The sequence below is a fragment of the Salmo salar genome, chromosome 02, assembly GCF_965601325.2.
Source record: "Salmo salar chromosome 02, fSalSal1, whole genome shotgun sequence".
Classification (NCBI taxonomy): domain Eukaryota; kingdom Metazoa; phylum Chordata; class Actinopteri; order Salmoniformes; family Salmonidae; genus Salmo; species Salmo salar.
In genome coordinates this window covers 37,562,761-37,589,324 of record NC_138292.1, presented here as the reverse complement: position 1 = coordinate 37,589,324, position 26,564 = coordinate 37,562,761, and the positions used below count along the sequence as shown (strand labels likewise).

Here is a 26,564-nt window from a genome sequence, read left to right as displayed (position 1 = left end):
AATACCATTTCACTGCAGAACATATGACATTCTATAAAATGTGCACAATAAAATGTTTGAGTTTCCATGGTTAGTTCCCTGACATTACACAAATTGTGTTCCCTGATGTTCCTACGATGTCCCAAACTGTTTTAAAATATTAAATAAATCGGCATAGCAAAAAATCCATGACTTCTTCTACATTATCTTACTGGATGCAACTGGCTTTAGCCCTGAGGCCCTGGCCTAACCACATGGCTGAATAAGAGGGTCAGTAGTGGCAGTGATAGCTTGTCTAATAGAATATCCTGGGTTGATTGTTTTGGTGATTGATAATTATTATTGTTGCTGAGACCCTGGTGTCCCCGTTTACCTCTTCTTGCTCCTCTGGTGAGTTGTGTTTTCACCGGCTACTAATTACAACCTGAGGCCCTGTCCCCACACGGCCTGAGTCTGACACGTCCCCCCAGTGTCACCTCTGTGTCCCCCACCACTGCCATTAGCCGCACTTGGCAGCCAGTATTAGCCCAGATATTAGCGCCTCGCCGGCCCACCTGCTGCCCTTATGGGACACTCTCATTGGACCCCTATGTGTGTCTGTTCTGTGCTAGTGGGGAATGGGGACTATCGGGGCACATTGCGTTAATAATAATAATTACCCCCCAGGCACTATCCCAGTCCCTACGTACACAGTCCCGCTAACGAAGTGTCTCAGTCAGGGTCCTGTGCGTCTATAGGCCCTTCCCCAGGGAACGGCATGTCTAGTTCACACAATGCACAATACCGGCCAACCCCTCATCCCCTGATCCCCTCCTGCTTTGTTAGATTGACTCTTCCTCACCCCTCCCCTCCCTCTCTCTCTTTCTATGCTCCCTGGTCATCCTTTGATGTCACCTGAGTGGGTTACTCTTGACTTTGTCTCTGTAGCAGACACTCCCTCCATTTCTCCCTCGCTCCCCTTGTGAGAGTGACTCCAGGGAGACCCCCCACCCCCCCCACCTCCTTTGTCGTGAGATCACTCTGCCCCTCTGGGTCTTTTTATTTTCCTGTTCACACAGCAGATCCATCCAGTGCCAATTATCTCATCATTTCCACCAACTAATTCACCATCAGCCTCAGCAGTGTGGCCTTCTTTCTTGCCACTGCAAAGGTATATGATTTAGTGGTATATTTCCATAGAAATGTCAATAGCAATTTTTTATTGCTTACTTACCTCATGTTTACTTCAGATTAAAAATGCTCAATGGACAGGACAAACATCTTGTTATATTGCCCAAGCCGAAAAGTGTTTAACCAAGCTTTTGAGGCCGACATCAAGTGTTCTGATTTAACTTCTTGTGCAACAATTGAATTTATATACACTGAAGAAAAATGTAAATGCAACATGCAATAATTTCAAAGATTTTACTGAGTTACAGTTCATATAAGGAAATCAGTCAATTGAAATAAATTCATTATGACTAATCTATCGATTCCGCATGACTGGGAATACAGATCTGCATCCGTTGGTCACAGAAACCTTAAAAGAAAGGTAGGGAAGTTGATCATTAAACCAGTCAGCCTGATACAGCGTGACATATCTCCTCCACATAGAGCTGATCAGGCTGTTGATTGTGGCCTGTGGAATGATGTCCCACTCCTCTTCAATGGCTGTGCGAAGTTTCTGGATACTGGCAGGAACTGGAACATTCTGTCGTACACGTCGATTCAGAGCATCCCAAACATGCTCAATGGGTGACATGTCTGGTGAGTACGTAGGCCAGAGAACAACTGGGACACTTTCAATTTCCAGGAATTGTGTTCAGATACTTGCGACATGGGGCTGTGCATTATCAGGCTGAAACATGAGGTGATGACGGCGAATGAATGGCATGACAATGGGCCTCAGGATCTCGTCACGGTATCTCTGCAATCAAATTGCCATTGATAAAATGCTATTGTGTTCGTTGTCTGTAGTTTATGCCGGTCCATACCACAACCCCACAGCCTCCATGGGGCACTCTGTTCACAACCTTGACATCAGCAAACCGCTTGCTCATATGTCTGCCATCTGCCTGGTACAGTTGAAACCGGGATTAATCCATGAAGAGCATACTTCTCCAGCATACCAGTGGCCATCAAAGGTGAGCATTTGCCCACTAAAGTTGGTTACGATGCCGAACTGCAGTCAGGTCAAGAACAAATTTGTGCACAAAATCTGAGAGAAATACGCTTTTCTTTGCGTATGGAAATGTCTGGGATCTTTTATTTTAGCTTAAGAAACTTGGGACCAACACTTTACATGTTGCGTTCATATTTTTGTTCAGTACAGATTCAAAATATAATAAAGTGCCAGTGCCAACTCCTTTCGGTAAATCATGAATATCTGTGACAAAGGAACAACCTCTACTGTACTTCAAATAAGCCCATTCTGTTAAAGCTGTGATAGGTGTTAACAATAGACAGTACCATAGATCTCTGAGGTTTTCCTGGAGTGCCACGATGCCACTCACTCTTTGATCCCTCCTGGAGGCTTGGGCGGCGTCAGTGGAGGCTGGTACGGCGCACAGATCTGATTGAATGTGACAGGAGATCCCTGAACAAGGCTGAAGTGTCCAGACACATCTTTGTCCCCATCACACAGACAGATGTGTCGAGTAGATTTAAGTTATGTACGGCATGTCTATACAAGTTAAATCTAATTTAATATGCCACGCGTGTCATACTCAAACTCTCAATGAGGTGACCTGGCAGTACATGACAAAACAGTCTGTGATATGATTTCCGTAACATTGTTCTCACACCTATGTGTGGTGTGGATTGACACAAACAGCTACTACCAGGTAAATGTTTCTCTTTGGATATAACACCATTACATACTGTAGTGGAGAACTTTTTCAAACGTATTCTCCAGCTTTGTCTTTTCGTTATCGCATTGCTCTTTTTCTAATGATAAGGGGAGGATTCCACAGTAAACTGAATTTGAAGTTGTTTCAGTCACACTTTATTTGGATAGCCCCATATAGATGATCTACAGATGGTCACACTATCAACAAACTATCTGTTGAAAAACAAATGCTTGCTAAGATTACGGTTCGGGTTAGGGTTAGGTTTAGAATAGGGGTAAGGGTTCAAGTTAGGGCTAGGGTTAGGCTAAGGGTTAAGTTTAGGGTTAGGATAAGGGTTAAGGTTAAGGCTAGCGTTCGTGCATAGTTATTTGAAAGGTTGTTGACAGTTATTGAACATCTACTGAACATCTACAAACCATCTACTCGGGACTATCCAAATAAAGTGTTACTGTGGTTTCTTTTAACAGACTTGCAAGCTATCTATACTGTGATTGATGAAGAATTTGTCCATAATAAGGTTTCACTGCCATTCTGCTCCTAGTTTACTTCTTGCCGTTCATCGTGTCACTTCATCACTTAAATAGCCAATAATCTGTGCAACACAACAACAGTCTATTTAGATCTTCTCTTTCTTCTGGCAAATACTATTTAAACAACCTGGTAAACATGTCTGTCTTAATTCATTATTCTCCTCCCCATCATGATCAAGCCTCTCGATTTAATGAGGCAAATAGATATTTCTGCAGTGATTGTCTCTCTCCCTCAAAGTATTAAGACTATTAAATGGACACATCTGTTTTTAATTAGGAGCTAAAGTCACCTCGACGCTGTCTTCCATTTTAATGTACTTTGAGCAGTGATTCCATCATGCCCCCGCCCCCCACCGACAAACAATGCCCCCCCCCCCCCCGACAAATTCTCTGCGGCTCTCTGTAAACAATGGCCTAAAATTAGATAAGGAAGGAAGGATGAAACAATTCTACTAGCATACAAGAGACACTGCAGTACACAGAAAGGCCTATCCTGCTCATTCATTTGATTGTAGGGTTATGTCCAACAGTATAATGACATACATTAGATAATTGTCCCATCCTTCTTTATGTAATTCTAGACAATAGCATCTCAGGGACTTGTCGATGTAGAGAGTAGGCAATAGTATGGGCTGTTTTGGTTTGGTTCCTGTTGTTAAATCAAATCAATGTTGATTGGTCGCATACACAGTTTTGCAGATGTTATTGCAGGTGGAGCGGAATGCTTGTGTTTCTAGGTTCTATGTGGCCTAATAGCACCTTTTATAGACACAAATATCAATACATTTTGTTTGGTGGCCTTACAAATAATGCCAAAATATCAGAGGTTCTCAAGGTGCATAAGGATCTGCTGATCATTTTAGGGAAACGCAGTGCATTGTGGGATGCTGCTTTTGGTTAGTTGTGGAGGGAAGCAGGCAGGTGTGAGACTCCGGGAGGCGGCTCTCAGAGCCAGGTCCCTGTAGAATAACCCATAATTGGAAGCAGAACTCATGAGGACTTTCTGTGTAGGGCTGCTATGGCACTTGACTTAGCTCCACCTGCCACCTAGTGGAGTACAGGAGCTTTTGTGAGAGAGATTGTTGTAGCTCAGGCTTTTACGTTTTAACCCGTGCATACGGTATATGAAAGCTAGTATCTCAGGTATTGTGCACTAGATATTAGTCTGGCCATTTTGAGTAACTGAAACCATTTGTTTTTCCTTTTGAAAGGCTTTGTTGGTGAGGTGTTCTTGATTTTTTTCCGCAGGTGACAATGGTAGACATTAAAAGGCATGTATTATCTATGTGGAACACATGCTGTGTAATTGTTTGGGGTCTGAGTTCAATGGAACAGGTTAATTATGCATGACATTGTGTCTTGTTAGGTAGCCAAAGTGGGCTAATAGACAGGCTCAGTCCTGCATACTTGTTATACCCTATAACAGATACAGGTGTGTTGTGAGAATTTGAATTACAAGTTAGCCTGTTGTGTATGCAGGCAGAGAAATAATTATCCGCAGGGCAAATCATGTTTATTTTAGATTGTCTTTCACAGAGGAACCCAAATGAGGCTGTGCTGTTCTTTCTGAGATAGCACCCAAACAATATAAGATGCCTTATGTGCACGTTATAGAGGAACAACATGTGAATTTATAACCCACACATCTATAACTGACATCCCAGTCAGTATGCAACTGTCCCCCTGTATGGATATCTTAATCTTGTTCATGATATTCCCTTGTGACGACATTATGCCTGCAGTACCGCCCAAAGCCACTGGAGGTCAGTATAACACCTCTTACTGAAACTTTCTTAGAGGGATGTGGAGAGCATTGATTATTACCTTAAATATCACAAGCACATGACAATGATACCATTGTTTGGGTACTACCAAACATGTTCTAGTTTGGAAAGTACAGCTGTTTTAATTGTTTGGTTGTGTCCCACATATTCGTATATTTGTTTTGGTAGGCTACTATACACAATGTACAAAACATTAGGAACACCTTCCTAATATTGAGTTGGACCCTTTTTGCCCTCAGAACAGCCTCTATTCGTCAGGGTATGGACTCTGCAATGTGTCAAAAGCGTTCCACAGGGATGCTGGCCCATGTTGATGCTTCACATAGTTGTGTCAAATTGGCTGGATGTCCTTTGGGTGGTGGTCTATTCTTGGTACACACAGGAAACTGTTGATAGTTTAAAAAAAAAAAAAAAAAACAGCAGCTTTGTAGTTCTAGCCAGACTCAAACTGGTGAGCCTGGCACCTACTACTGTACCTCGTTCAAAGGCACTTAAATCTTTCGTCTTGCCCGTTCACCCTCTGAATAGCACACAAGTAGTCCATGTCTCAATTGTCTCAAGGCTTAAAAATCCTTCTTTAAGCTGTCACCTTCTCTTCATCTACATTAATTGAAGTGGATTTAACAGGTGACATTTAATCAGGGACCGTAGCTTTCACCTGTATTCACCTGGTCAGTCTGTTGTGAAAAGAGAAGTGTTCCTAATGTTTTGTATACTCAGTGTATATGCCACGGGTGGGTTGTAATGGTAGCCTAACGTGATATAGGCATTTTTTCTCAAAATAACTTTAACCCAGGAGTGTGAAGGTGAATGGAAAGGCTCTGGAGCAACGAACCGCCCTTGCTGTCTCTGCCTGGCAGGTTCCCCTCTCTCCACTGGGATTCTCTGCCTCTAACCCTATTACAGGGGCTGAGTCACTGGCTTATTGGTGTTCTTCCATGCCGTCCCTAGGAGGGGTACGTCACTTGAGTGGGTTGAGTCACTGACGTGGTCTTCCTGTCTGGGTTGGCACCCCCCTTTGGGTTGTGCCGTGGCGGAGATCTTTGTGGGCTATACTCAGCCTTGTCTCAGGATGGTAAGTTGGTGGTTGAAGATATCCCTCTAGTGGTGTGGGGGCTGTGCTTTGGCAAAGTGGGTGGGGTTATATCCTTCCTGTTTGGCCCTGTCCGGGGGTATCATCGGATGGGGCCACAGTGTCTCCTGACCCCTCCTGTCTCAGCCTCCAGTATTTATGCTGCAGTAGTTTATGTGTCGGGGGGCTAGGGTCAGTCTGTTATATCTGGAGTATTTCTCCTGTCTTATCCGGTGTCCAGTGCGAATTTAAGTATGCTCTCTCTAATTCTCTCTTTCTCTCTTTCTCTCTCTCTGAGGACCTGAGCCCTAGGACCATGCCTCAGGACTACCTGGCATGATGACTCCTTACTGTCCCCAGTCCACCTGGCCGTGCTGCTGCTCCAGTTTCAACTGTTCTGCCTGCGGCTATGGAACCCGGACCTGTTCACCGGACGTGCTACCTGTCCCAGACCTGCTGTTTTCAACTCTCTTGAGACAGCAGGAGCGGTAGAGATACTCTCAATGATCGGCTATGAAAAGCACCTCATTTACTCTTGAGGTGCTGACTTGTTGCACCCTCGACAACTACTGTGATTATTATTATTTGACCATGCTGGTCATTTATGAACATTTGAACATCTTGGCCATGTTCTGTTATAATCTCCACCCGGCATAGCCAGAAGAGGACTGGCCACCCCTCATAGCCTGGTTCCTCTCTAGGTTTCTTCCTAGGTTTGGCCTTTCTAGGGAGTTTTTCCTAACCACCATGCTTCTACACCTGCGTTGCTTGCTGTTTGGGGTTTTAAGCTGGGTTTCTGTACAGCACTTTGAGATATCAGCTGATGTAAGAAGGGCTATATAAATACATTTGATTTGATCCTTCCCCTAAACACCCCGACCCACACTCCTTTTCACATTTGTAAAAGCATTAATGGGTAGGCCACATATGGAATCTATATCCAGTGAATTTCTTTTTGATCACTCAAAAGCTTTCACAAGTCCTTTAAAATGTGTACTTTTGACTCTAGCAAAGTCACTTTGAGACTAATCATTTAACGATCTGAGGCCTATAGGAAGAGAATCGCTCATGTCTGAGGATGACACTGTCAGTTTTCAGTAATGAGTCACTCAGAGATCCAGTCAAGAAGAGATAATAATGACGTTTATGAAAGAAAGCAGAAGAAATTGGTGTTTTCAACCCCCACTCTGTTTAGCCTGGAATACAAACGGGAATACTCTGTTTCACCATGGTTTTACTTCAACAATTTAGATTCCAGGCTACATTATAATAAATAATTGATTAGATTATTTTCTACCAACTGAGGTACTCAAAGTGCTTTACATAGTAAGATAGAAACTCCACCACCAATGTGCAGCAGCCACCTGGGTGATGTACAGCAACCAGCATCTGGTCTTCTATCCAGGGACCGATCAGGACCGACCCTGCTTAGCTTCAGAGGTAATCCAGCAGTGGGATGCAGGGTGGTATGCTGCTGGTAAATGTGTCCTATTGAAACAATAGATCATAAACCAGACAGGAACCAGCTGCTTCAGCAATTACGTTAATATTCTTCCTCACGCTTATTGGTTCACCCACCATTCTAATCGAGTAAGAGGGAACAAGACTATCGCACACGGTACCTGATACTGTAGGTAATTTATTTCTGGTTTGATTGAGAACGGAAGAACAATGTACTATACAGAAATAAAGTGTTATGAAATGTTCATAGCACTTTATTTTTGTATAATACTTTTTATCTTCCTTTGTGATGAATAAGTCTAACTGTTACAGAAGTTATGTGAGGAGGATCAGGTGGTTCATCACATCCCAGTTCAAATCCCGGGTTACTGCTTTTGCCCAAGGCAGAAGGATGAATGACTTCACCACACTATCGAACCATTACATCAACTGTTGTCGTGCTATGTCCTGTACGTCTGCATTGTCCTCTGAGAATGTGGCGTTATGTGGAAGTCAAAAACAGAATACAGTTGCAGTTTGTTAGGGAGCAGGGAAAGGAAGCCAGGGCTAAGAGCACTGCACCAGCCACCAGCCCACACAGAGGCACAATGTTCATTGGCAAGAACAAGTAGTTATTGTGTCGTGCCATGATTAAACTGAGTTCGTGCAGCAGTGTGACAGTGAAAGGAACGGAAGAGCAGTCAACGCTGGGTTCTTTGTCGAGGTTCTGCTAGGTTAGTTACCAAAAGGATCCACAGTATTCCTATAACACATTTTAGGGTCAAGATGGTAGCTTGGATTCTTGATAGTCTGATATGGCATCGCCACTTCCCAGGTATCTCAATTGTATGTTGATATGTAAATACTTGACGGTTTTATGATCAATGGGCATGGTACACATTGTTCGATGTGACGAGACAACTTCATCTGTGAGACAGTGTGAGAACATTGGGTGGTCAAGCTAACCAGGAGAACTGTTCAATGTCATTTTGACATCGCAAAACTTGAAACTCTTGATGTGGAAAATGTCTACTTTACAGTTTAACTAGACAACTTTTTAAAGAAAGACATAAACAGAGCGCCCTGCAGACCTGGCTTGTATACATGTGTTCCATTAAGCTTCTCTTGAGATAAGCGCACACAATTTCTCCTGTATAGTTTATAGTTGAGGGGAAAAACAGGGTATTGTTCACTACATTGTTAGCAGCAGACATTCCCTGGACATGCCAGCCGCTAGCTAAACTGATAAGCAGCTAGCTATCTATACATCTCTTTATGCGGAGGCAGAAAAAGACTCTGTGTTAGCATTAGCTCTGTAAGTGCTCTATTTATCTGTTTGTGAGCCTTTTTCTCTGAATACTCTTTCTTGTCTTGAGGCTTATGCCCCCGGTCATGATTGCGGTGCTTAGTCTGCAGAGAGGCGCATAGCACTAAGTGCTCTGGATGAGCAACACAGGCTTTCTACAAAGGGGACCGTCGAGCGAGAGCAATCCGCTCTGGGACGTGCAGTTTAGTGACTGGCAGAGCATGAATTATTCAACGTGGGAAGATAGTGTATCTTTCTAATACAGGGCTACAGTTTGTTCAGCTGCCTCTGGTTATTCCTAGAGAACGTTGCAAAGAAGCCTGACCCATAAACCAGTTATGGATCAAAAGGTCACTTTTCTCTGTGGGTTAAGAAACATAATTTCTCTTGCTCAGAACAGTGGCAGGGGTAGAATAGGAGTTTGAGTGAGAGTTGAAAAGGGATGAATGTGGATCGATGGGAGCAGAGCAGAGCTGAGAGAAGGTACTGGCTGACCTTAGCTCCATAGCCTTCTCAGACTGCTTCTCCAGCAGTTCAATTCAAGGCATCTCCAGGCCATCACGCCATGGCATACCGGCTGGATGCAGCTCCCTAGAATGAGGCCTGGTCCACAGCTAGACTAATGGCCTCCACTGCTTCATCACGAAGACCACAGGGAGACTCGCTTCTCAGGCAAGACCAGCGACCGGAGGATTGCACGTACATGTAGTCTACAGTGGCATGGAAGCACAACTGCATAAACAAAACAATCATACAACATGAGAGGCTGTCTGTCCTAAATCAAACATTGGGTAGTTCATTTATTAGCCAACGCATCACCCACTAAATATCTAAGTCTCGACCTTTCACAATGTTACAAAGCAGATCTATTCCAAACGTTCAGATTTATTCATGGGGAATGTGTCCTCACTGGTTGTTGACGTGATCTGCAAGGCCCTGTCTTGTCTATGGTGCAACTGATACTAACCAGACACTGTTTGTCACGGGCATCCAGAATGGCATTCGAATGGAATCCATTCCCTTCTCTTCTTTGAGCTTGTTCAACAGTACGTTTTTTATTAGTTTATACACAGGTTGCCTTGAATTCAGTTGGTTATTAAAAAGAAATACATTATACCCAGATTTGAGTCATTGCTATAGATGGTGCAGCTGAACTGACATGAATCTCAACTCCCATTATGAGGACTATTTATAAATTATACAAAGTATGACAAAAATACTGTTCAAAAGGTTCATCCTCAACATCACCGAGGGCACACTACCTGCCCTCCAGGACATCTACAGCATCTGGTGTCACAGGAAGGCCAAAAAGATCATCAGCCTCCTGAGCCACTGCCTGTTCACCCCACTACTATCTAGAAGGTGGAGACAGTACAGGTGCATCAAAGCTGGGACAGAGACTGAGAAACAGCTTCTATTTCCAGGCCTCCACCCATTACCATGCCCTGAACCTTAGTCACGGTTCTAAACGGCTACCACTCTACTCTACCCTGCACCTTAGAGACTGCTGCCCTGTGTACATGGTCACTTTAATAATGTTTACATACTGTATTCTAGTCATGGCTTATATATATATATATATATACTGCTCAAAAAAATAAAGGGAACACAAACAACACAATGTAACTCCAAGTCAATCACACTTCTGTGAAATCAAACTGTCCACTTAGGAAGCAACACTGATTGACAATAAATTTCACATGCTGTTGTGCAAATGGAATAGACAACAGGTGGAAATTATAGGCAATTAGCAAGACACCCCCAATAAAGGACTGGTTCTGCAGGTGGGGACCACAGACCACTTCTCAGTTCCTATGCTTCCTGGCTGATGTTTTGGTCACTTTTGAATGCTGGCGGTGCTTTCACACTAGTGGTAGCTTGAGACGCAGTCTACAACCCACACAAGTGGCTCAGGTAGTGCAGCTCATCCAGGATGGCACATCAATGCGAGCTGTGGCAAGAAGGTTTGCTGTGTCTGTCAGCGTAGTGTCCAGAGCATGGAGGCGCAACCAGGAGACAGGCCAGTACATCAGGAGACGTGGAGGAGGCCGTAGGAGGGCAACAACCCAGCAGCAGGACCGCTACCTCCGCCTTTGTGCAAGGAGGAGCAGGAGAAGCACTGCCAGAGCCCTGCAAAATGACCTCCAGCAGGCCACAAATGTGCATGTGTCTGCTCAAACGGTCAGAAACAGACTCCATGAGAGTGGTATGAGGGCCCGACATCCACAGGTGGGGGTTGTGCTTACAGCCCAACACCGTGCAGGACATTTGCCATTTGCCAGAGAACACCAAGATTGGCAAATTCGCCACTGGCGCCCTGTGCTCTTCACAGATGAAAGCAGGTTCACACTGAGCACATGACAGACGTGACAGAGTCTGGAGACGCCGTGGAGAATGTTCTGCTGCCTGCAACATCCTCCAGCATGACCGGTTTGGCAGTGGGTCAGTCATGGTGTGGGGTGGCATTTCTTTGGGGGGCCGCACAGCCCTCCATGTGCTCGCCAGAGGTAGCCTGACTGCCATTAGGTACCGAGATGAGATCCTCAGACCCCTTGTGAGACCATATGCTGGTGTGGTTGGCCCTGGGTTCCTCCTAATGCAAGACAATGCTAGACCTCATGTGGCTGGAGTGTGTCAGCAGTTCCTGCAAGAGGAAGGCATTGATGCTATGGCTGGCCCGCCCGTTCCCCAGACTCCAATTGAGCACATCTGGGACATTATGTCTCGCTCCATCCACCAACGCCACGTTGCACCACAGACTGTCCAGGAGTTGGCGGATGCTTTAGTCCAGGTCTGGGAGGAGATCCCTCAGGAGACCATCCGCCAACTCATCAGGAGCATGCCCAGGCGTTGTAGGGAGGTCATACAGGCACGTGGAGGCCACACACACTACTGAGCCTCATTTTGACTTGTTTTAAGGACATTACATCAAAGTTGGATCAGCCTGTAGTGTGGTTTTCCACTTTAATTTTGAGTGTGACTCCAAATCCAGACCTCCATGGGTTGATAAATTGGATTTCCATTGATTCTTTTTGTGCGATTTTGTTGTCAGCACATTCAACTATGTAAAGAAAAAAGTATTTAATAAGATTATTTCATTCATTCAGATCTAGGATGTGTTATTTTAGTGTTCCCTTTATTTTTTTGAGCAGTGTATATATAGTGGGGCAAAAAAGTATTTAGTCAGCCACCAATTGTGCAAGTTCTCCCACTTAAAAAGATGAGTCCTGTAATTTTCATCATAGGTACACGTCAACTATGACAGACAAAATGAGGGAAAAAAATCCAGAAAATCACATTGTATAATTTTTTATGAATTTATTTGCAAATTATGGTGGAAAATAAGTATTTGGTCACCTACAAACAAGCAAGATTTCTGGCTCTCACAGACCTGTAACTTCTTCTTTAAGAGGCTCCTCTGTCCTCCACTCGTTACCTGTATTAATGGCACCTGTTTGAACTTGTTATCAGTATAAAAGACACCTGTCCACAACCTCAAACAGTCACACTCCAAACTCCACTATGGCCAAGACCAAAGAGCTGTCAAAGGACACCAGAAACAAAATTGTAGACCTGCACCAGGCTGGGAAGACTGAATCTGCAATAGGTAAGCAGCTTGGTTTGAAGAAATCAACTGTGGGAGCAATTATTAGGAAATGGAAGACATACAAGACCACTGATAATCTCCCTCGATCTGGGGCTCCACGCAAGATCTCACACCGTGGGGTCAAAATGATCACAAGAACGGTGAGCAAAAATCCCAGAACCACACGGGGGGACCTAGTGAATGACCTGCAGAGAGCTGGGACCAAAGTAACAAAGCCTACCACCAGTAACACACTACGCCGCCAGGGACTCAAATCCTGCAGTGCCAGACGTGTCCCCCTGCTTAAGCCAGTACATGTCCAGGCCCGTCTGAAGTTTGCTAGAGAGCATTTGGATGATCCAGAAGAGGATTGGGAGAATGTCATATGGTCAGATGAAACCAAAATAGAACTTTTTGGTAAAAACTCAACTCGTCGTGTTTGGAGGACAAAGAATGCTGAGTTGCATCCAAAGAACACCATACCTACTGTGAAGCATGGGGGTGGAAACATCATGCTTTGGGGCTGTTTTTCTGCAAAGGGACCAGGACGACTGATCCGTGTAAAGGAAAGAATGAATGGGGCCATGTATCGTGAGATTTTGAGTGAAAACCTCCTTCCATCAGCAAGGGCATTGAAGATGAAACGTGGCTGGGTCTTTCAGCATGACAATGATCCCAAACACACCAACCGGACAACGAAGGAGTGGCTTCGTAAGAAGCATTTCAAGGTCCTGGAGTGACCTAGCCAGTCTCCAGATCTCAACCCCATAGAAAATCTTTGGAGGGAGTTGAAAATCCGTGTTGCCCAGCGACAGCCCCAAAACATCACTGCTCTAGAGGAGATCTGCATGGAGGAATGGGCCAAAATACCAGCAACAGTGTGTGAAAACCTTGTGAAGACTTACAGAAAACGTTTCACCTGTGTCATTGCCAACAAAGGGTATATAACAAAGTATTGAGATAAACTTTTGTTATTCACCAAATACTTATTTTCCACCATAATTTGCAAATAAATTCATTTAAAAAATCCTACAATGTGATTTTCTTGATTTTTTTTTCTCATTTTGTCTGTCATAGTTGACATGTACCTATGATGAAAATTACAGGCCTCTCTCATCTTTTTAAGTGGGAGAACTTCCACAATTGGTGGCTGACTAAATACTTTTTTGCCCCACTATGTATATATATAAAACATCTTTTATTATTTGTTCTGGATTGTTTTTTTATTTTTATTGCAAGGTATTACTGCACATCTACAAGTCTGTGTACGCGACCAATAAAGTTGGCTTTGATCTATTCTAAATGCTACTGTGTGGTGCTGTACTCCAGTTCGACTTACTCAGGACTCTTTCTGATTTTCTAAAGAACCTGTCCCGGGGCCTTTGTCCTGTGATGTGTTGGGGTGCTTGTTTTCTGTGACGACAAGTGACCACCACAACACAGTGGTCTATCAGGGAAAAACAAATATCGTGACAAAAAATATTGTCTGTGTGTGTTTGCATGGGTTATCAGCTGTGTGTGTGTGTGTATATATCTGGAACATGTGCCAGACACATCTGTGGTTCGCTAGATATCCCAAGGCTCTTTCCACTCCTATCAGCACACTGTAAACTAATCTATAGAGATCCTTCAGTTCCTCCAGCAGCTTCATGTGATGGTTGGGATATCCAGACCCTGCAGTCTCTGTCTGCCCTTAAACAGTAATACCATTAATACAACAGAAAACAGCACACTGTAGAATGTTAATGAATGTTCATACGGTCTGTCATTGATTCTGACACCAGACACCATAAACGATTTGACGTAGTTTATTCTGAAGGTTTCGGGAATTAACAGATAAGAGCAAAACCGGTATTCAGTTCAACTTTTTCCCCCCTCCATCTGTAAAAATGGTTAACAACAGTTATAAATACAACTGTCACGACACTGAAGTTCATGAATGACTTTTTGTCCCAGTGTGGGCCCAGTTAAAACACTGGTGGTGAGATCCAGAGGTAGTGGTGGGTGGCTAAAGTTGACTAGGAGCAACACTGTTTCAGCACTGTGGAGAGAATGAACAGCGGACAAATACAAAACTAGAAGCAACTGGTGGGGGAAAGATGGATGGATGTGAGGAAGAGCGTCTCTTTCCTCACCATCCATCCCCTTTGTTGACTGATTTGTAGCAATCATATATGAGGCACAGTCATATATGAAACCGTGTTCATGAATAGGGTGCTAGTTTGTTACCAGGACAGGTTGAGAAGCTATTATTACTTTGTACATCCCACTCAACCCTCTCACATGGAATGGTGAAATGACACCAAAACGTAGGCGTTACTCTCTCCATGGTTCCTTCCCAAAGCAGTTGCTGGTAGTGCTTGAGACTCGACTGCCACCCTTGGACCACACACTGAGGTTTAAAGTCTCTATCCGTCCCTCTGTCTCGACAAAGGAACTCTCCAGTGGGAAAGTGTAAAGGACACCTCAATTTCACATCTGCACAGACAAATAAAATACTTTTTTTTCCCATGGACGAGCCATTTCCTTTACAAAATAAATCTTATTTCTCAAGAATACAATAATAAAATGAAGCACGTTGGAAAAAAAGTAACAGAACTCCATATATACACATACTATTTTGGCAGACAAAAACATGAACAAGTTCATTATTGTAAACAGCTCTCTCCTCCCTTTTCCTCCCTTCCTCTTCCTGTTTCCTATTACATTCACAGCTCTAGTTTCTGGTTGGTCAGAAACCCGTAAATTGTGCTTAAGAAATCCTTGGACTGTTCAGAGTGGCTCTCCTAGGGTCAGACCCTGGGGTCTGCCTGTAAATAAGTGCACTGTCTCTACAGTAGGTCACTGCTTTAAGACTGTCCCGTGGCTGCAAGTTCACGTGGCCCTCCTAGTTGACCCGCAACATCTTGCTGTTGAACGTTGAGGTGGGCAGGAAGGGTTAAGGGCTTTTTGTGTGGTACCGGGTTAAGCAAAGGGAGGTTTGAGTGGGACTGGGGTGGGAATGGAATGGCTGTATACGGCGCTGGAATAAGAATAGTTGTGTGGCAACGGCACTAGAACAGTTAAACTGTAGTTGGGTTTGTGTGGGAATGCGGTAAGGAGATTTATGTATGCCACTAGGGTAGGGCAAGGGGCTTGGAGGTATGAAGTGTTTAGGGTGTAAGCCTTCAGTTGTCCTCCTCAGAGAGCTCGTCCTCCCCCGTGGCTTTCTCGGGGATGGCGTCCAGGCTGCGTGGTCGGGTCCTGGACTCGGAGCCTGCCGTGCTCCCTGATGGCCCGTCCTTACTGAGGTTACAGGTGAGGGCGGCATAGTGGATCTGCTTCAGGTTCTCCTGGACCTCACTCTTTGCGTGTTTCAGCAGGTCCGCCTGGCCCTGGAGGGGATGCAGGGACATGACAGGAATGGCAATATAGAGACAATGGAGCATGTATCAACAACTTCAATCTCCAGTTTAAACAGAAAGTCAAAGGGTGAAACCAATAATACCTTAAAAAGGTCACAAAGCGAGAGAGTAGTGTGGTACTAACTGTTTAATCTTAGTTGTATGCGGTCAGACATTGGAGTCCTACATCTCCCCAACGCCCACAGAGCGTAACCGCTGCTTCTGTGTATAATGAATTATGCAGCGTAGCCAAACACTCACCAGGCACCAACTCAATTTCCCGGGGACCATGTATAAATGATGAGCCCAAACGCTCATGAGGTGAGCATGCAATTAATGCATGCAAATATTACAAATAAATATGCGGAAGGTCATTCCTCGATAATTACCCCTTGTATTGAGACAGGGATTAAATGAACGGCATGAAGACAAATACATCAGACTGAGTGTGTACAATCTAACTCAGACATAGGCTCTTATTCCACCGCGCTGCAGCTGAAAAACAAATGTCAATTTAAACCTAGCTACCTTATGTCCCTTCTGTAAACAAACTGTTTTTCCTCATTTAGTGAAGCTCAACTGCATTGTGGAATCAGAATCTCTGAAGTGTTTGCTCGGAAGTAGTTTCTTGAATTTAAATTCATTGCCTACGCCTGTCCTCAATAAAACAAACATTAAGTTAAACCGCTTACATGTAACTAAATGTAATAGAAAATGTAATCTACGTAATCCCAAAAACGTATTATTTATCATGAGATAAACAATAACTAGTAATGCTGCATTCTCCAAGATTAAACTCTCACCTTTCTGGTAAAAATAGTTACATTGCAGAGGTGTAGTCACTTTTGAGGACACAAGCTCAAGTACACAGATTTCCTATTCAACAAAACTGTATGAATAAGGCTTGAAATGAATTTTTTTTCAAAACTATTAAGATTTCACCTTCCTTATAACTGTAAAATACATATTTGTATATTTAGTGTTAGAGAAAATGTGCAAAGTTTCTAAAGGTCTCTCTTGATCAAAATGGCTGCCCTCATTGCTTTGAACATCTCTCAGAGCTCTAGCTTGGCTTCCTGAACTCGTTAGGAACTCGCCTTTCATCTCATTTTAATATTGTCCATCTATGACAAAGTATTTTTTGTTAATCTATTCATTATTTTTGAAATATCACATTTCCATAAGTATTCAGACCCATTACTCAGTACTTTGTTGAAGCGCCTTTGGCAGCAATTACAGCCTCGAGGCTTCTTGGGTATGACGGTACAAGCTTGGCATACCTGTATTTGGGGAGTTTCTCCCATTCTTCTCTGCAGATCCTCTCAAGCTCTGTCAGGTTGGATGGGAAGCGTTGATGCACAGCTATTTTCAGGTCTCTCCAGAGACGTTAGATCAGCTTCAAGTCTGGGCAACTCAAGGACATTCAGAGACTTGTCCCGAAGCCACTCCTGCATTGTCTTGGCTGTGTGCTTAGGGTCGTTGTCCTGTTGGAAGGTGAACCTTTGCCCCAGTCTGAGCGCTCTGGAGCAGGTTTTTATCAAGGATCTCTGTACTTTGCTCCGTTCATCTTTGCAACGATCCTGACTAGTCTCCCAGTCCATCGCTGAAAAACACCCCCACAGCATTATGCTGCCACCACCATGCTTCACCGTAGGGATGGTGCCAGGTTTCCTCCAGACGTGACCCTTTGCATTCAAGCCAAAGAGTTCAGTATTGGTTTCATCAGACCAGAGAATCTTGTTTCTCATGGTCTGAGCTTCGTTAAGGGCCTTTTGGCAAACGGGCTGTTATTTCCTTTTTTTGAGGAGTGGCTTCTGTCTGGCCACTACCATAAAGGCCTGATTGGTGGAGTGCTGCAGAGATGGTTGTCCTTCTGGAAGGTTCTCCCATCTCCACAGACAAACTCTAGAGCACTGTCAGAGTGACCATCGGGTTCTGACCAAGGCCCTTCTTCCCTGAATGCTCAGTTGGCCGGGCGGCCAGCGCTAAGAACAGTCATGGTGGTTCCAAACTTCTTCCATTTAAGAATGAGGGAAGCTACTGTGTTCTTGGGGACCTTCAATGCTGCAGAAATGTTTTGGTACCCTTCCCCAGATCTCTGCTTCGACACAATCCTGTCTCGGAGCTCTACGGACAATTCCTTCGACCTCATGGCTTGGTTTTTGCTCTGACATGCACTGTCAACTGTGGGACCTTATATAGACAGGTGTGCTTTTCTAAATCATGTCCAATCAATTGAATTTACCACAGGTGGACTCCAAATCAAGGAGTAGAAACATCTCAAGGATGATCAATGGAAACAGGATGCACCTGAGCTCAATTTTGAGTCTCATAGCAAAGGGTCTGAATACTTGTGAAAATAAGGTATCTGTTTTTCATTTTTTATAAATTTGCAAACATTTCTAAAAACCTGTTTTCACTTTGTCATTATGGGGTATTGTGTGTAGATTGCTGACGAATGTGAAAAAGGTCAAGGGGTCTGAATACTTTCCGAGGGCACTGTAGGCTTCAGACAGGAGTTGACAGTCGGAAGAGCGAATTAAAATGGTAGGAGGGACATCCCTGCTGCAAGAGGTGTCAGATGTCACATCCTGCTTCATACAGGCGAGATGAGACACTCCTGTGTCTGAGACTCAGGCCTACCTCTTCATGCAAACCATTTTGATCTACGGTGTCCACAGATCGATTTATACGCAATGGTTTTATACGGTTTACTGGTAGCTAAAATAGATTAAACAAAAGATAAAAACTGTCACAAAAAAAGATTGCAAAAACAAATTACTCAAACTAGGTGATCATTATCGTTACCTTGAGGATGGTTATGTTCCAGGTGAAGCTCTCCACAGCCTTGGCCAGCTTCCTGCCCTTCAGGCCCTCCTTCACCGCCATGTCATGGAGGTTCTCATGGAACTCCATCGCTGGGGAGAGAGGGGTCAGGGGACACGAGTGTTACACTCTGTATTCACACACATTTGTCCCAGAGCCTAGCATTGACGTACAATGTTCAATGCATTTATATGCTAGGTTTGCATGAAATGCCAATTGGGGTTAGGTCAGTGTCAGCACTATGGGAAAAGCCTTAAGTTAAAGCCTCCACACATTTGGTTTCATTCTTGACATGTGAGACAATGATAAAACACAAACACACATTAGATGATCATACGTTAAGTATTCAAGTCTCTTTGTCAGTCTCTCAGTGTGCATACAGCACTAGAACTACCTGGTTCAGTTTTTGTTTTCATGGTCTATAAAAATTACACTAGTCTGAAAACAGCTGCCCAGCAGACAACATGAGGACGGAAGCAAAGCTGGTGAGGTCAAGATGGAGTGAGAGACATCTTCTCTTGAGAGTGTGAGAGAAAGAGAGAGCAAGACTAGCCTGGGCAGGGCAGGGCAGACATGACATCCCCTCACTGTGGATTAGCATCAAGGCGAGGAGCTCCCTTCCTCCTCTCCTTCCCCTCTTTCCTCCTCTCTCTCTCTCTGACGGAGTGGGGCTCTCCGTTAGGATACACAGACGAACATTGCCGTGTGTTTGATTTGAGTCAGGTTGCAGTCCACAACATAAGAGCAACAGCTGAGGGTCTGGCCGTTAAGGTGCTCGGTAACGGGAGCTTGGTATACTACTAATAGCTTCACCAGACTCAGCTGATGGCACACACACACACACACACACACACACACACACACACACACGCTGAAACGGTCAGACTGAGCATGCTCAGATCTATCGCGGCGCTCTATCAGCTCTGGGTCGGTTCCCAGCCCTGTTGGTGTTGTTTCCATGGCAACACCACATACCGTACATATGAGATATACGGTGGGTTGGATGGATGTTGATGATGATTCTGAGGAGGTCTGTGATATTGGCACTCCAGCAGTTAGCACATACCTGACCTAGATGAAGAGTCGAGACTGAGAAAACGGCCAAAGAAATGTTCACAAATTAGGCCCTGGCTGAGGCTAGTATTGTATTCTCTTACAGAGAATGCGTAGGGCATAGATTTTTTTTTAAAATTGGACCATACACTGTGCTAATAATCTGTTACTCCCAGCCTTTTTGATTTTGTTCACTGTGAAACATCGTAATGATTCCGGAATGATTATCCCCCACCCTCAGGTGCTGTGCTGCTGTAACTACAGTCACTGTTGTTGTACTCATGAAGCATGACTGTGCTGGACGCACACACACACACACACACAACCAACTCTCAGCAGGGGTTGCTTAGCAACGCAGTGTAGAGTTGGGGGTGTGTGGCGGGGCACTAATTCTGTCATTCTGAGCAAGCCCTTTCAAACTCAATTCTCGGCAAGCTTATGCTCGCTGACAGAGACTGTATGGAGCCACCAAAGGTTCTCAGTCACCTTTGACAGTCCATAACCGAGCGGCAGGTAGGAAAGGGGTTTGCCGTGGCCAATGACAATACATCAGGGGTAAGCTTCTTTAGATGGTGTAATTTTTTTCCCTCGGATACCTGGAGCTCAATAACTGTCAGTACAATGAACTTGGACCACAGTGCCCAGTCACAGGAAATATTCATGAAACCGTTTCCCCAAACTGTATTGTAGCCGAGGCTAAATCCCTGTTGGTATCAAACGGTGGCATACGTGTACATATGTTATAAAAGATGATCTGCCTGTTTACTAGCTTTATTAATAATGGATTGAAATCGCAAAAGCAACACATTGATGGATTGTCCCCAATCCTCCTGAATAGATGATGCATTTGACCCTGTAGAATATCACCTACTGTATTTAATGGCCATAGGTCATTACTGTAATGGGGTTTTTCCATTCATCTTATGTTCCACATTTTAGCTTGTTTTCTAGGCAGTTTGTAAAAGTTAACCTAGGTGGGATCTGTTATAAGCATTACTCTGTCCAGACTAGGTGTCTTTCGTTCAGCTATTGAGTTGTCCCAGATGTTATTTGGTACCTGTGTGAATGTCAAGTATTGCATTTGATCTGTGCACTTCAGACAGTAAGTAGTGAGCTTTGTTTATTGTTACCCAGGGGGTCTTTTGAGGCGGGTTGCTCTCTCTGAGTGGTTATGATGGATTACACAGAACTCCAGTAGCTGTTGCTGGAATGTTCTGCTCACTGTCCGGAGGGAATACAGTTTGTATTGACCCATTTTCCACTCACACTCACAATACGTATAGATGAAATTATAACATGAATTTCTCGTTGCTTAGTTTACCATTTGCTGTGTCCTATTTTGCAAAATGTTGGTGGTTGAATCCAGCCCAGTAGATTTGATATGGTGCCTGGTAGTAACCAAAGGCCTTGGGCAGCCAATGTGGAAGTCCATGTTTAACCTGTTTAGTTGTCATGTGTGCCCGTATTAACTAATAAAATAATACAAATTCATGAAGCATTTCCTACCTTCACAAGCCTATCGTTTTGGCTTAACTGAGTGGCCTAGTTAGGTACAATTTGAAAGAATTTCTGTATTTGAGTACTCATGGAAATAATTGAGTACTCACATGTTAGCGTGAAACAGTGCTGAAGGCAAAAAAAAGTTTGCGCTATGCTGGTTGTTCAGATACACAACTGAAAACCCAACTTAAAACATGTCCAATGCACTTCATATACTCCTCAAAGAACACACACCTTACCCGAGTTTGAAATGTCAGTGCTTATAAATGTAACATAATAAATAGTCGCATTTGTGAATTGAGTACTTGTATTCGAGTAATTAGTAAACGCAAACTTTAAAATCGAGTACTGTGTACGTGTGCCCATCCCTAGTTACTTTCAGGTTCATTTTCATAGACATTTCAAAGACTAGAGGAAAATAACCATACATTGACAAAGTGTGATGGGTTCATATCAACTTTGAAGAGGAATGTTTTCAGACTATGGACACAATATACTGTAATACTATAGATCTTACGAGCACCAAAAGTGAGCCCAATTCCGTATGGCCCTTCTGCCTAGAGTAAGAGATGTTTTTGTTGTCTCTTTCAGCACCGTTCCTTTAGGCAGTTCACATCTTAACTCTCAGACTACCAACGGCTAATGTCTCGGGCAGCAGCTTGAAGGCAGGTCATGTTGGTGTTGTGATGAATACTAAGAAGAGGAGATGACGGCAAGAAGCCATTGATTTGCGACACACACCTCAGTTAAAGAAGACACTCGTCCACCCCCTTGATGAGCCAAGACAACAGACTATGAATATTTTATGTGTCATCCATCTGGAAACCAATAAATCCCAGCCCCCGGAACGATGGCCTGTTTTTCCTCACTCGGCACTCCAAGCAAGTTACTCCATGATGAATGAAACATAAACAATGCTTAGATGGGAAACGTTGCTGAAATGCGCTGCATTAGATTAAAGACAGACGTCTAAATGATCCCGTCACTGAATATGATTTTATTTGTACTGTAGTAAATCTACAGGTCAATTTTATGCTGCTTTTAAAGCACACAATTTGGTTTTGCAGAGTTTGCACCACTAGAGCTCTTTCTGGAAAAATCCACCTTGTCGAGTTCCCCTCATAATGGGGGAAGGAAGATTCTGAAAGATTCTCAAGCCAAGACTCTCCCAACCTTGGAGTGAGATCTCTGCCAGCGTGTTCCATTGATGAGCTGCCAATCACCCTATCAAGGCTCCAAGCTCCTTCCGATCCCCCACGCCCCAGAGCAGAATGGATTAACACTGCCCCTGTCCAAGTCAAGTCAACACATTATGCAGGGCCAGAAGGCTATTCTCACAGAGACTCTCACCAGAGGAGCGGGATAAACAGTGCTAAGCGCACAGATATAATAAAATTGCAAGAGCACACAAGCTGCAATATTCATATCAAAGTGCAAACGCAGAATTCTAACAATGAGATCAATAATTTTCCAATCAATTGCTCAGACAAAAAAAAAAAAAAAACGTATTTTTATCCATTCTGGTAAATTATTCCCTTTCAATTGTTATTAGATGGGCTTGATCTCATTCTGCACGTCTTGTAGCGGTGCGGTTCCTGTTGGAAACCGGGTATAAAAAGAGACAGCAGCCGCTTGCCAGTCTTTGATGTTGTTCTGTTCAGAACCTGGGTGTTTACCACCTCAGCTGCAACCCTCCTAATTAGAGGAGCAGCAAGGCCGACGCCGTGAGAATCATCAAAAACCAGGCAGAACCAAAGCAGCGTTTCAAAGCAGCCGGGTCACAGAAATGAGCATGAATCAAATGTTAATAACTTATGTAACAGGGCCGGCATAATCAGTCCATATTTTTTGTTAGCTGCTGCTCTCTATGGCATACTTCAGACAGGGGGGTGATTGTATATGAAAGGAAGATGGGAAGATCTGAGAGACAGTGGATCTTTGCAGAGAAATGGGCTTTCATGCTAAACATCGCTCTTTAGTCATCTCTTTCCCTCTCTTACCTGCTTTCTGGGTTAGCAGTATTCGGTCGTAGGCTCCCTCAGAGTTCTCCAGCAGAGCCTTGCTGGTCTGGATCATCTGTCAGGAGAGGAGAAAGCAGACAGTCCAGTTCAACCTCTTTTTCCCTTTACAGCAGCCTGGCATCCTGCGGTAGTGAGCAATCTTCATTTGTTTTGTTTTTGCAGAGTATGTATTCAGTGCGGGGGAGAAAGGAGCCTAGGCCCTTATTACAGAGATAGAGGGCCAAGCAGCGGGAGTTGTGCTGAGGCACGGTAAAAAACAGAGGGAGGAGAGTGTATTCGTGTATGTTATTGAAATTTGCAAGACAACTAGGGCATTGCATGTTACCATTATAAAATATGACGCTCCAGTCCTGTTTCAGAGTTGGTCTGAAACATGTGATTTCAAGAGTAGGTTATTATTGTTTATTACAGCAATCCGTTGTAAATAGGAGAGGTCTTGTTCAGAGGCGTAACACAGCCTTATCTGTGGCATCACAGCTGGATAGCGGACCGCTAAATTTAGCTCCCTGTCTTAATTGAGTGCACACTCTTCTGCCGTCCATGACTGTGTTGAAACTGTCATGGTGGCTCTGGTCACATATAGAGGCCCATTTGCACTTCTAATGCCTGGCCAAAAAATAAAACACCCCAAAATACATCCCTGGTGCATCGGGGGTATTTCGGGAGGTTAATGACGCGTGTGTTTACTGTCATGGATCCTGGTAAATACCCACTGCACGACCCAGGAGACGTACACACGGATACGACCATCTGGATCTTTCTCCCTTATTACCGTCTCTCGGAGTGCAATTAATACGATCATCTGAAGGAAATGATATAACATGTAAAATTAGAATAGGCTTCTTAATGCGATTCTGGGGCGAGATGACACAATTACGGCAGCCTTCCGTTTCAATTAGTGGTACGGGTGTTGGGCTTTATATTCTCTGCTCTGGCGTAATTGACTTGTACATTCCCTCAGTGACTTAAGAGCACTGCAAGGTCACATAATAAAAACAGGCGGTCTTGTTCCATGGCCAAGGCAGACCGGGCGGGGGGCTTGGGGTGGGGAGCGTGGGCAGCTGTTTCAGCAGAGCTCCAGTTGCCAAGTCAATCTCTGACGGTCGGCCAGTGACCCAACAACATGCCCCCGAGATCGATCCCTGTTGCTGTGCCAGATTCCCAGCCAGTGAGAAAGAAGAGAGTACCTACTTAGGAGCATTGAGAGCGATGTGACAGGAGCTAAGGGGATCAGCAGCACTGTGACTGTGTGTCTGTGACAGCTTGTCCATGGTGGACTGCTGGGCTGGGCGTTCCACTTCAGGCAGTGAAAATGGAGAACTCAAACAGTGACTCCAGCCCTCTACACCCAAGTGGGGATATTAGGAAATAAACCAATTAGAATATGTTCTTTGGTGATACATCAATTTGAATATTAGGAGTGATTTATACAATTATTTCAAAGCCCTGACAATTAACAATATGGCCTATATATTTGAGGTGGGCATCAAACCTAGTTTTATGATGGCAATCCAGAGCATTCCTACAGTCTGTGATGAGTGTAACACGTCGTGACTAAGCTGAGGGAGGCGTGTGGGGTGTTTGTGACAGTCCACAGCTGCAATAACAGGGCTGGAGGCTGTCAGGCACACTGATTACTTTACTAATGGGTGAAGAAATTACAGCCTTGGGTGACAGACACAGCAACACGGGGAGATATTTATAGTGGATTGAGAGGTAAGTGGCTGAACTCAACGCTGGCTTTGCTCGCTAAAGACTAGCTGTGGTGATTTGTGTATTTAGTGGTGCTACTGGGAGTGTTTTACAAGGCTTCAAAATGGTAATAGTTATCATTAACAAACTAGTACTTTGTGACACATTGGTACTTCCCTACATTTTTTCTAGAAAAATCGACACAATACATTTACAACACGAAGAACAGCACATTCAATTAAAGATAATTTCTGCAGAGGAGCACTGTGATGATCCTGGAAGAGTCCACATTTACTTTTCCTCTGCAAATAAAACAAGTAATGAATAGAAAAACCAGACAACCCCATAGTAGAATTGTGTATATCTATTTACCTAGTCGGCTTGACGTTGTGTGTTCTATGAGAGAAATGTTCATCTGAAAGCGCATTCAAGTTATGAGTGCCACAGGGACGGAAACGTGCAATCTGACAAGCAGTCAATGCACAACAATTCTTAATTCAATAGTGGGGGAAAATCAAAGTTTTAAATGGCATTTGTTAAAAAGAGGTGGATCCCGGCTTTCCATTCATACTTATTTATTTCTGAAATGCACCATTTTAAACCCAGAGTTTTTAGCAGCGGCATGGTTGAGCACGATACCGCTCCGCAATTCACCTCGAGTGCACTGGGAGAGTGGACCAAACGTAACACGGGTCAATTGTAGGGTAACTTGGAGTGACCTAAATTGTGATGAGACAGATTACATACAGTTGAAGTCAGAAGTTTACATACACTTATGTTGGAGTCATTAAAACTCATTTTTCAACCACTCCACAAATTTCTTGTTAAACTATAGGTCTGGCAAGTCGGTTAGGACATCTACTTTGTGCATGACAAGTAATGTTTCCAACAATTGTTTACAGACAGATTATTTCACTTATAATTCACTGTATCACAATTCCAGTGGGTCAGAAGTTCACACACTGAGTTGACTGTGCCTTTAAACAGCTTGGAAAATTCCAGAAAATGATGTCATTTAGAAGCTTCTGATAGGCTAATTGACATCATTTGAGTCAATTGGAGGTGTACCTTCAAACTCAGTGCCTCTTTGCTTGACATCATGTAAAAATCAAAAGAAAATCAGCCAAGACCTCAGAAAAAAAAAATTGTAGACCTCTACAAGTCTGGTTCATCTTTGGGAGCAATTTCCAAACACCTGAAGGTACCACGTTCATCTGTACAAACAATAGTACCCAAGTATAAGCACCATGGGACCACGCAGCAGTCATACCGCTCAGGAAGGAGATGCGTTCTGTCTCCTAGACATGAACGTACTTTGGTGCGAAAAATGCAAATCAATCCCAGAACAACAACAAAGGACCTTGTGAAGATGCTGGAGGAAACAGGTAGAAGGGTATCTATATCCACAGTAAAATGAGTCCTATGCCGACATAACCTGAAAGGCCACTCAGTAAGGAAGAACTGCTCCAAAACTGCCATAAAAAAGCCAGACGGTTTGCAACTGCACATGGGGACAAAGATAGTACTTTTTGTAGAAATGTCCACTGGTCTGATGAAACAAAAA

The 26,564-nt window shown here is 43.9% G+C and overlaps 1 protein-coding gene across 1 annotated transcript in view; it reads right to left on the bottom strand.

The window, feature by feature from the left end:
- Positions 1-14,317: 14,317 nt before the first annotated feature.
- Positions 14,318-26,564, bottom strand: part of LOC106582018 (inactive phospholipase C-like protein 2) — a 52,529-nt gene continuing 40,282 nt past the window's right edge. The window contains exons 4-6 of the mRNA XM_082962577.1: positions 23,288-23,363; positions 18,717-18,826; positions 14,318-15,899 (exon numbers count right to left, since the gene is read on the bottom strand). Coding sequence (XP_082818703.1) covers positions 15,693-15,899; positions 18,717-18,826; positions 23,288-23,363 — 393 coding nt within the window. The 3' untranslated portion in view covers positions 14,318-15,692. The remainder of the gene's footprint in view (positions 15,900-18,716; positions 18,827-23,287; positions 23,364-26,564) is intronic.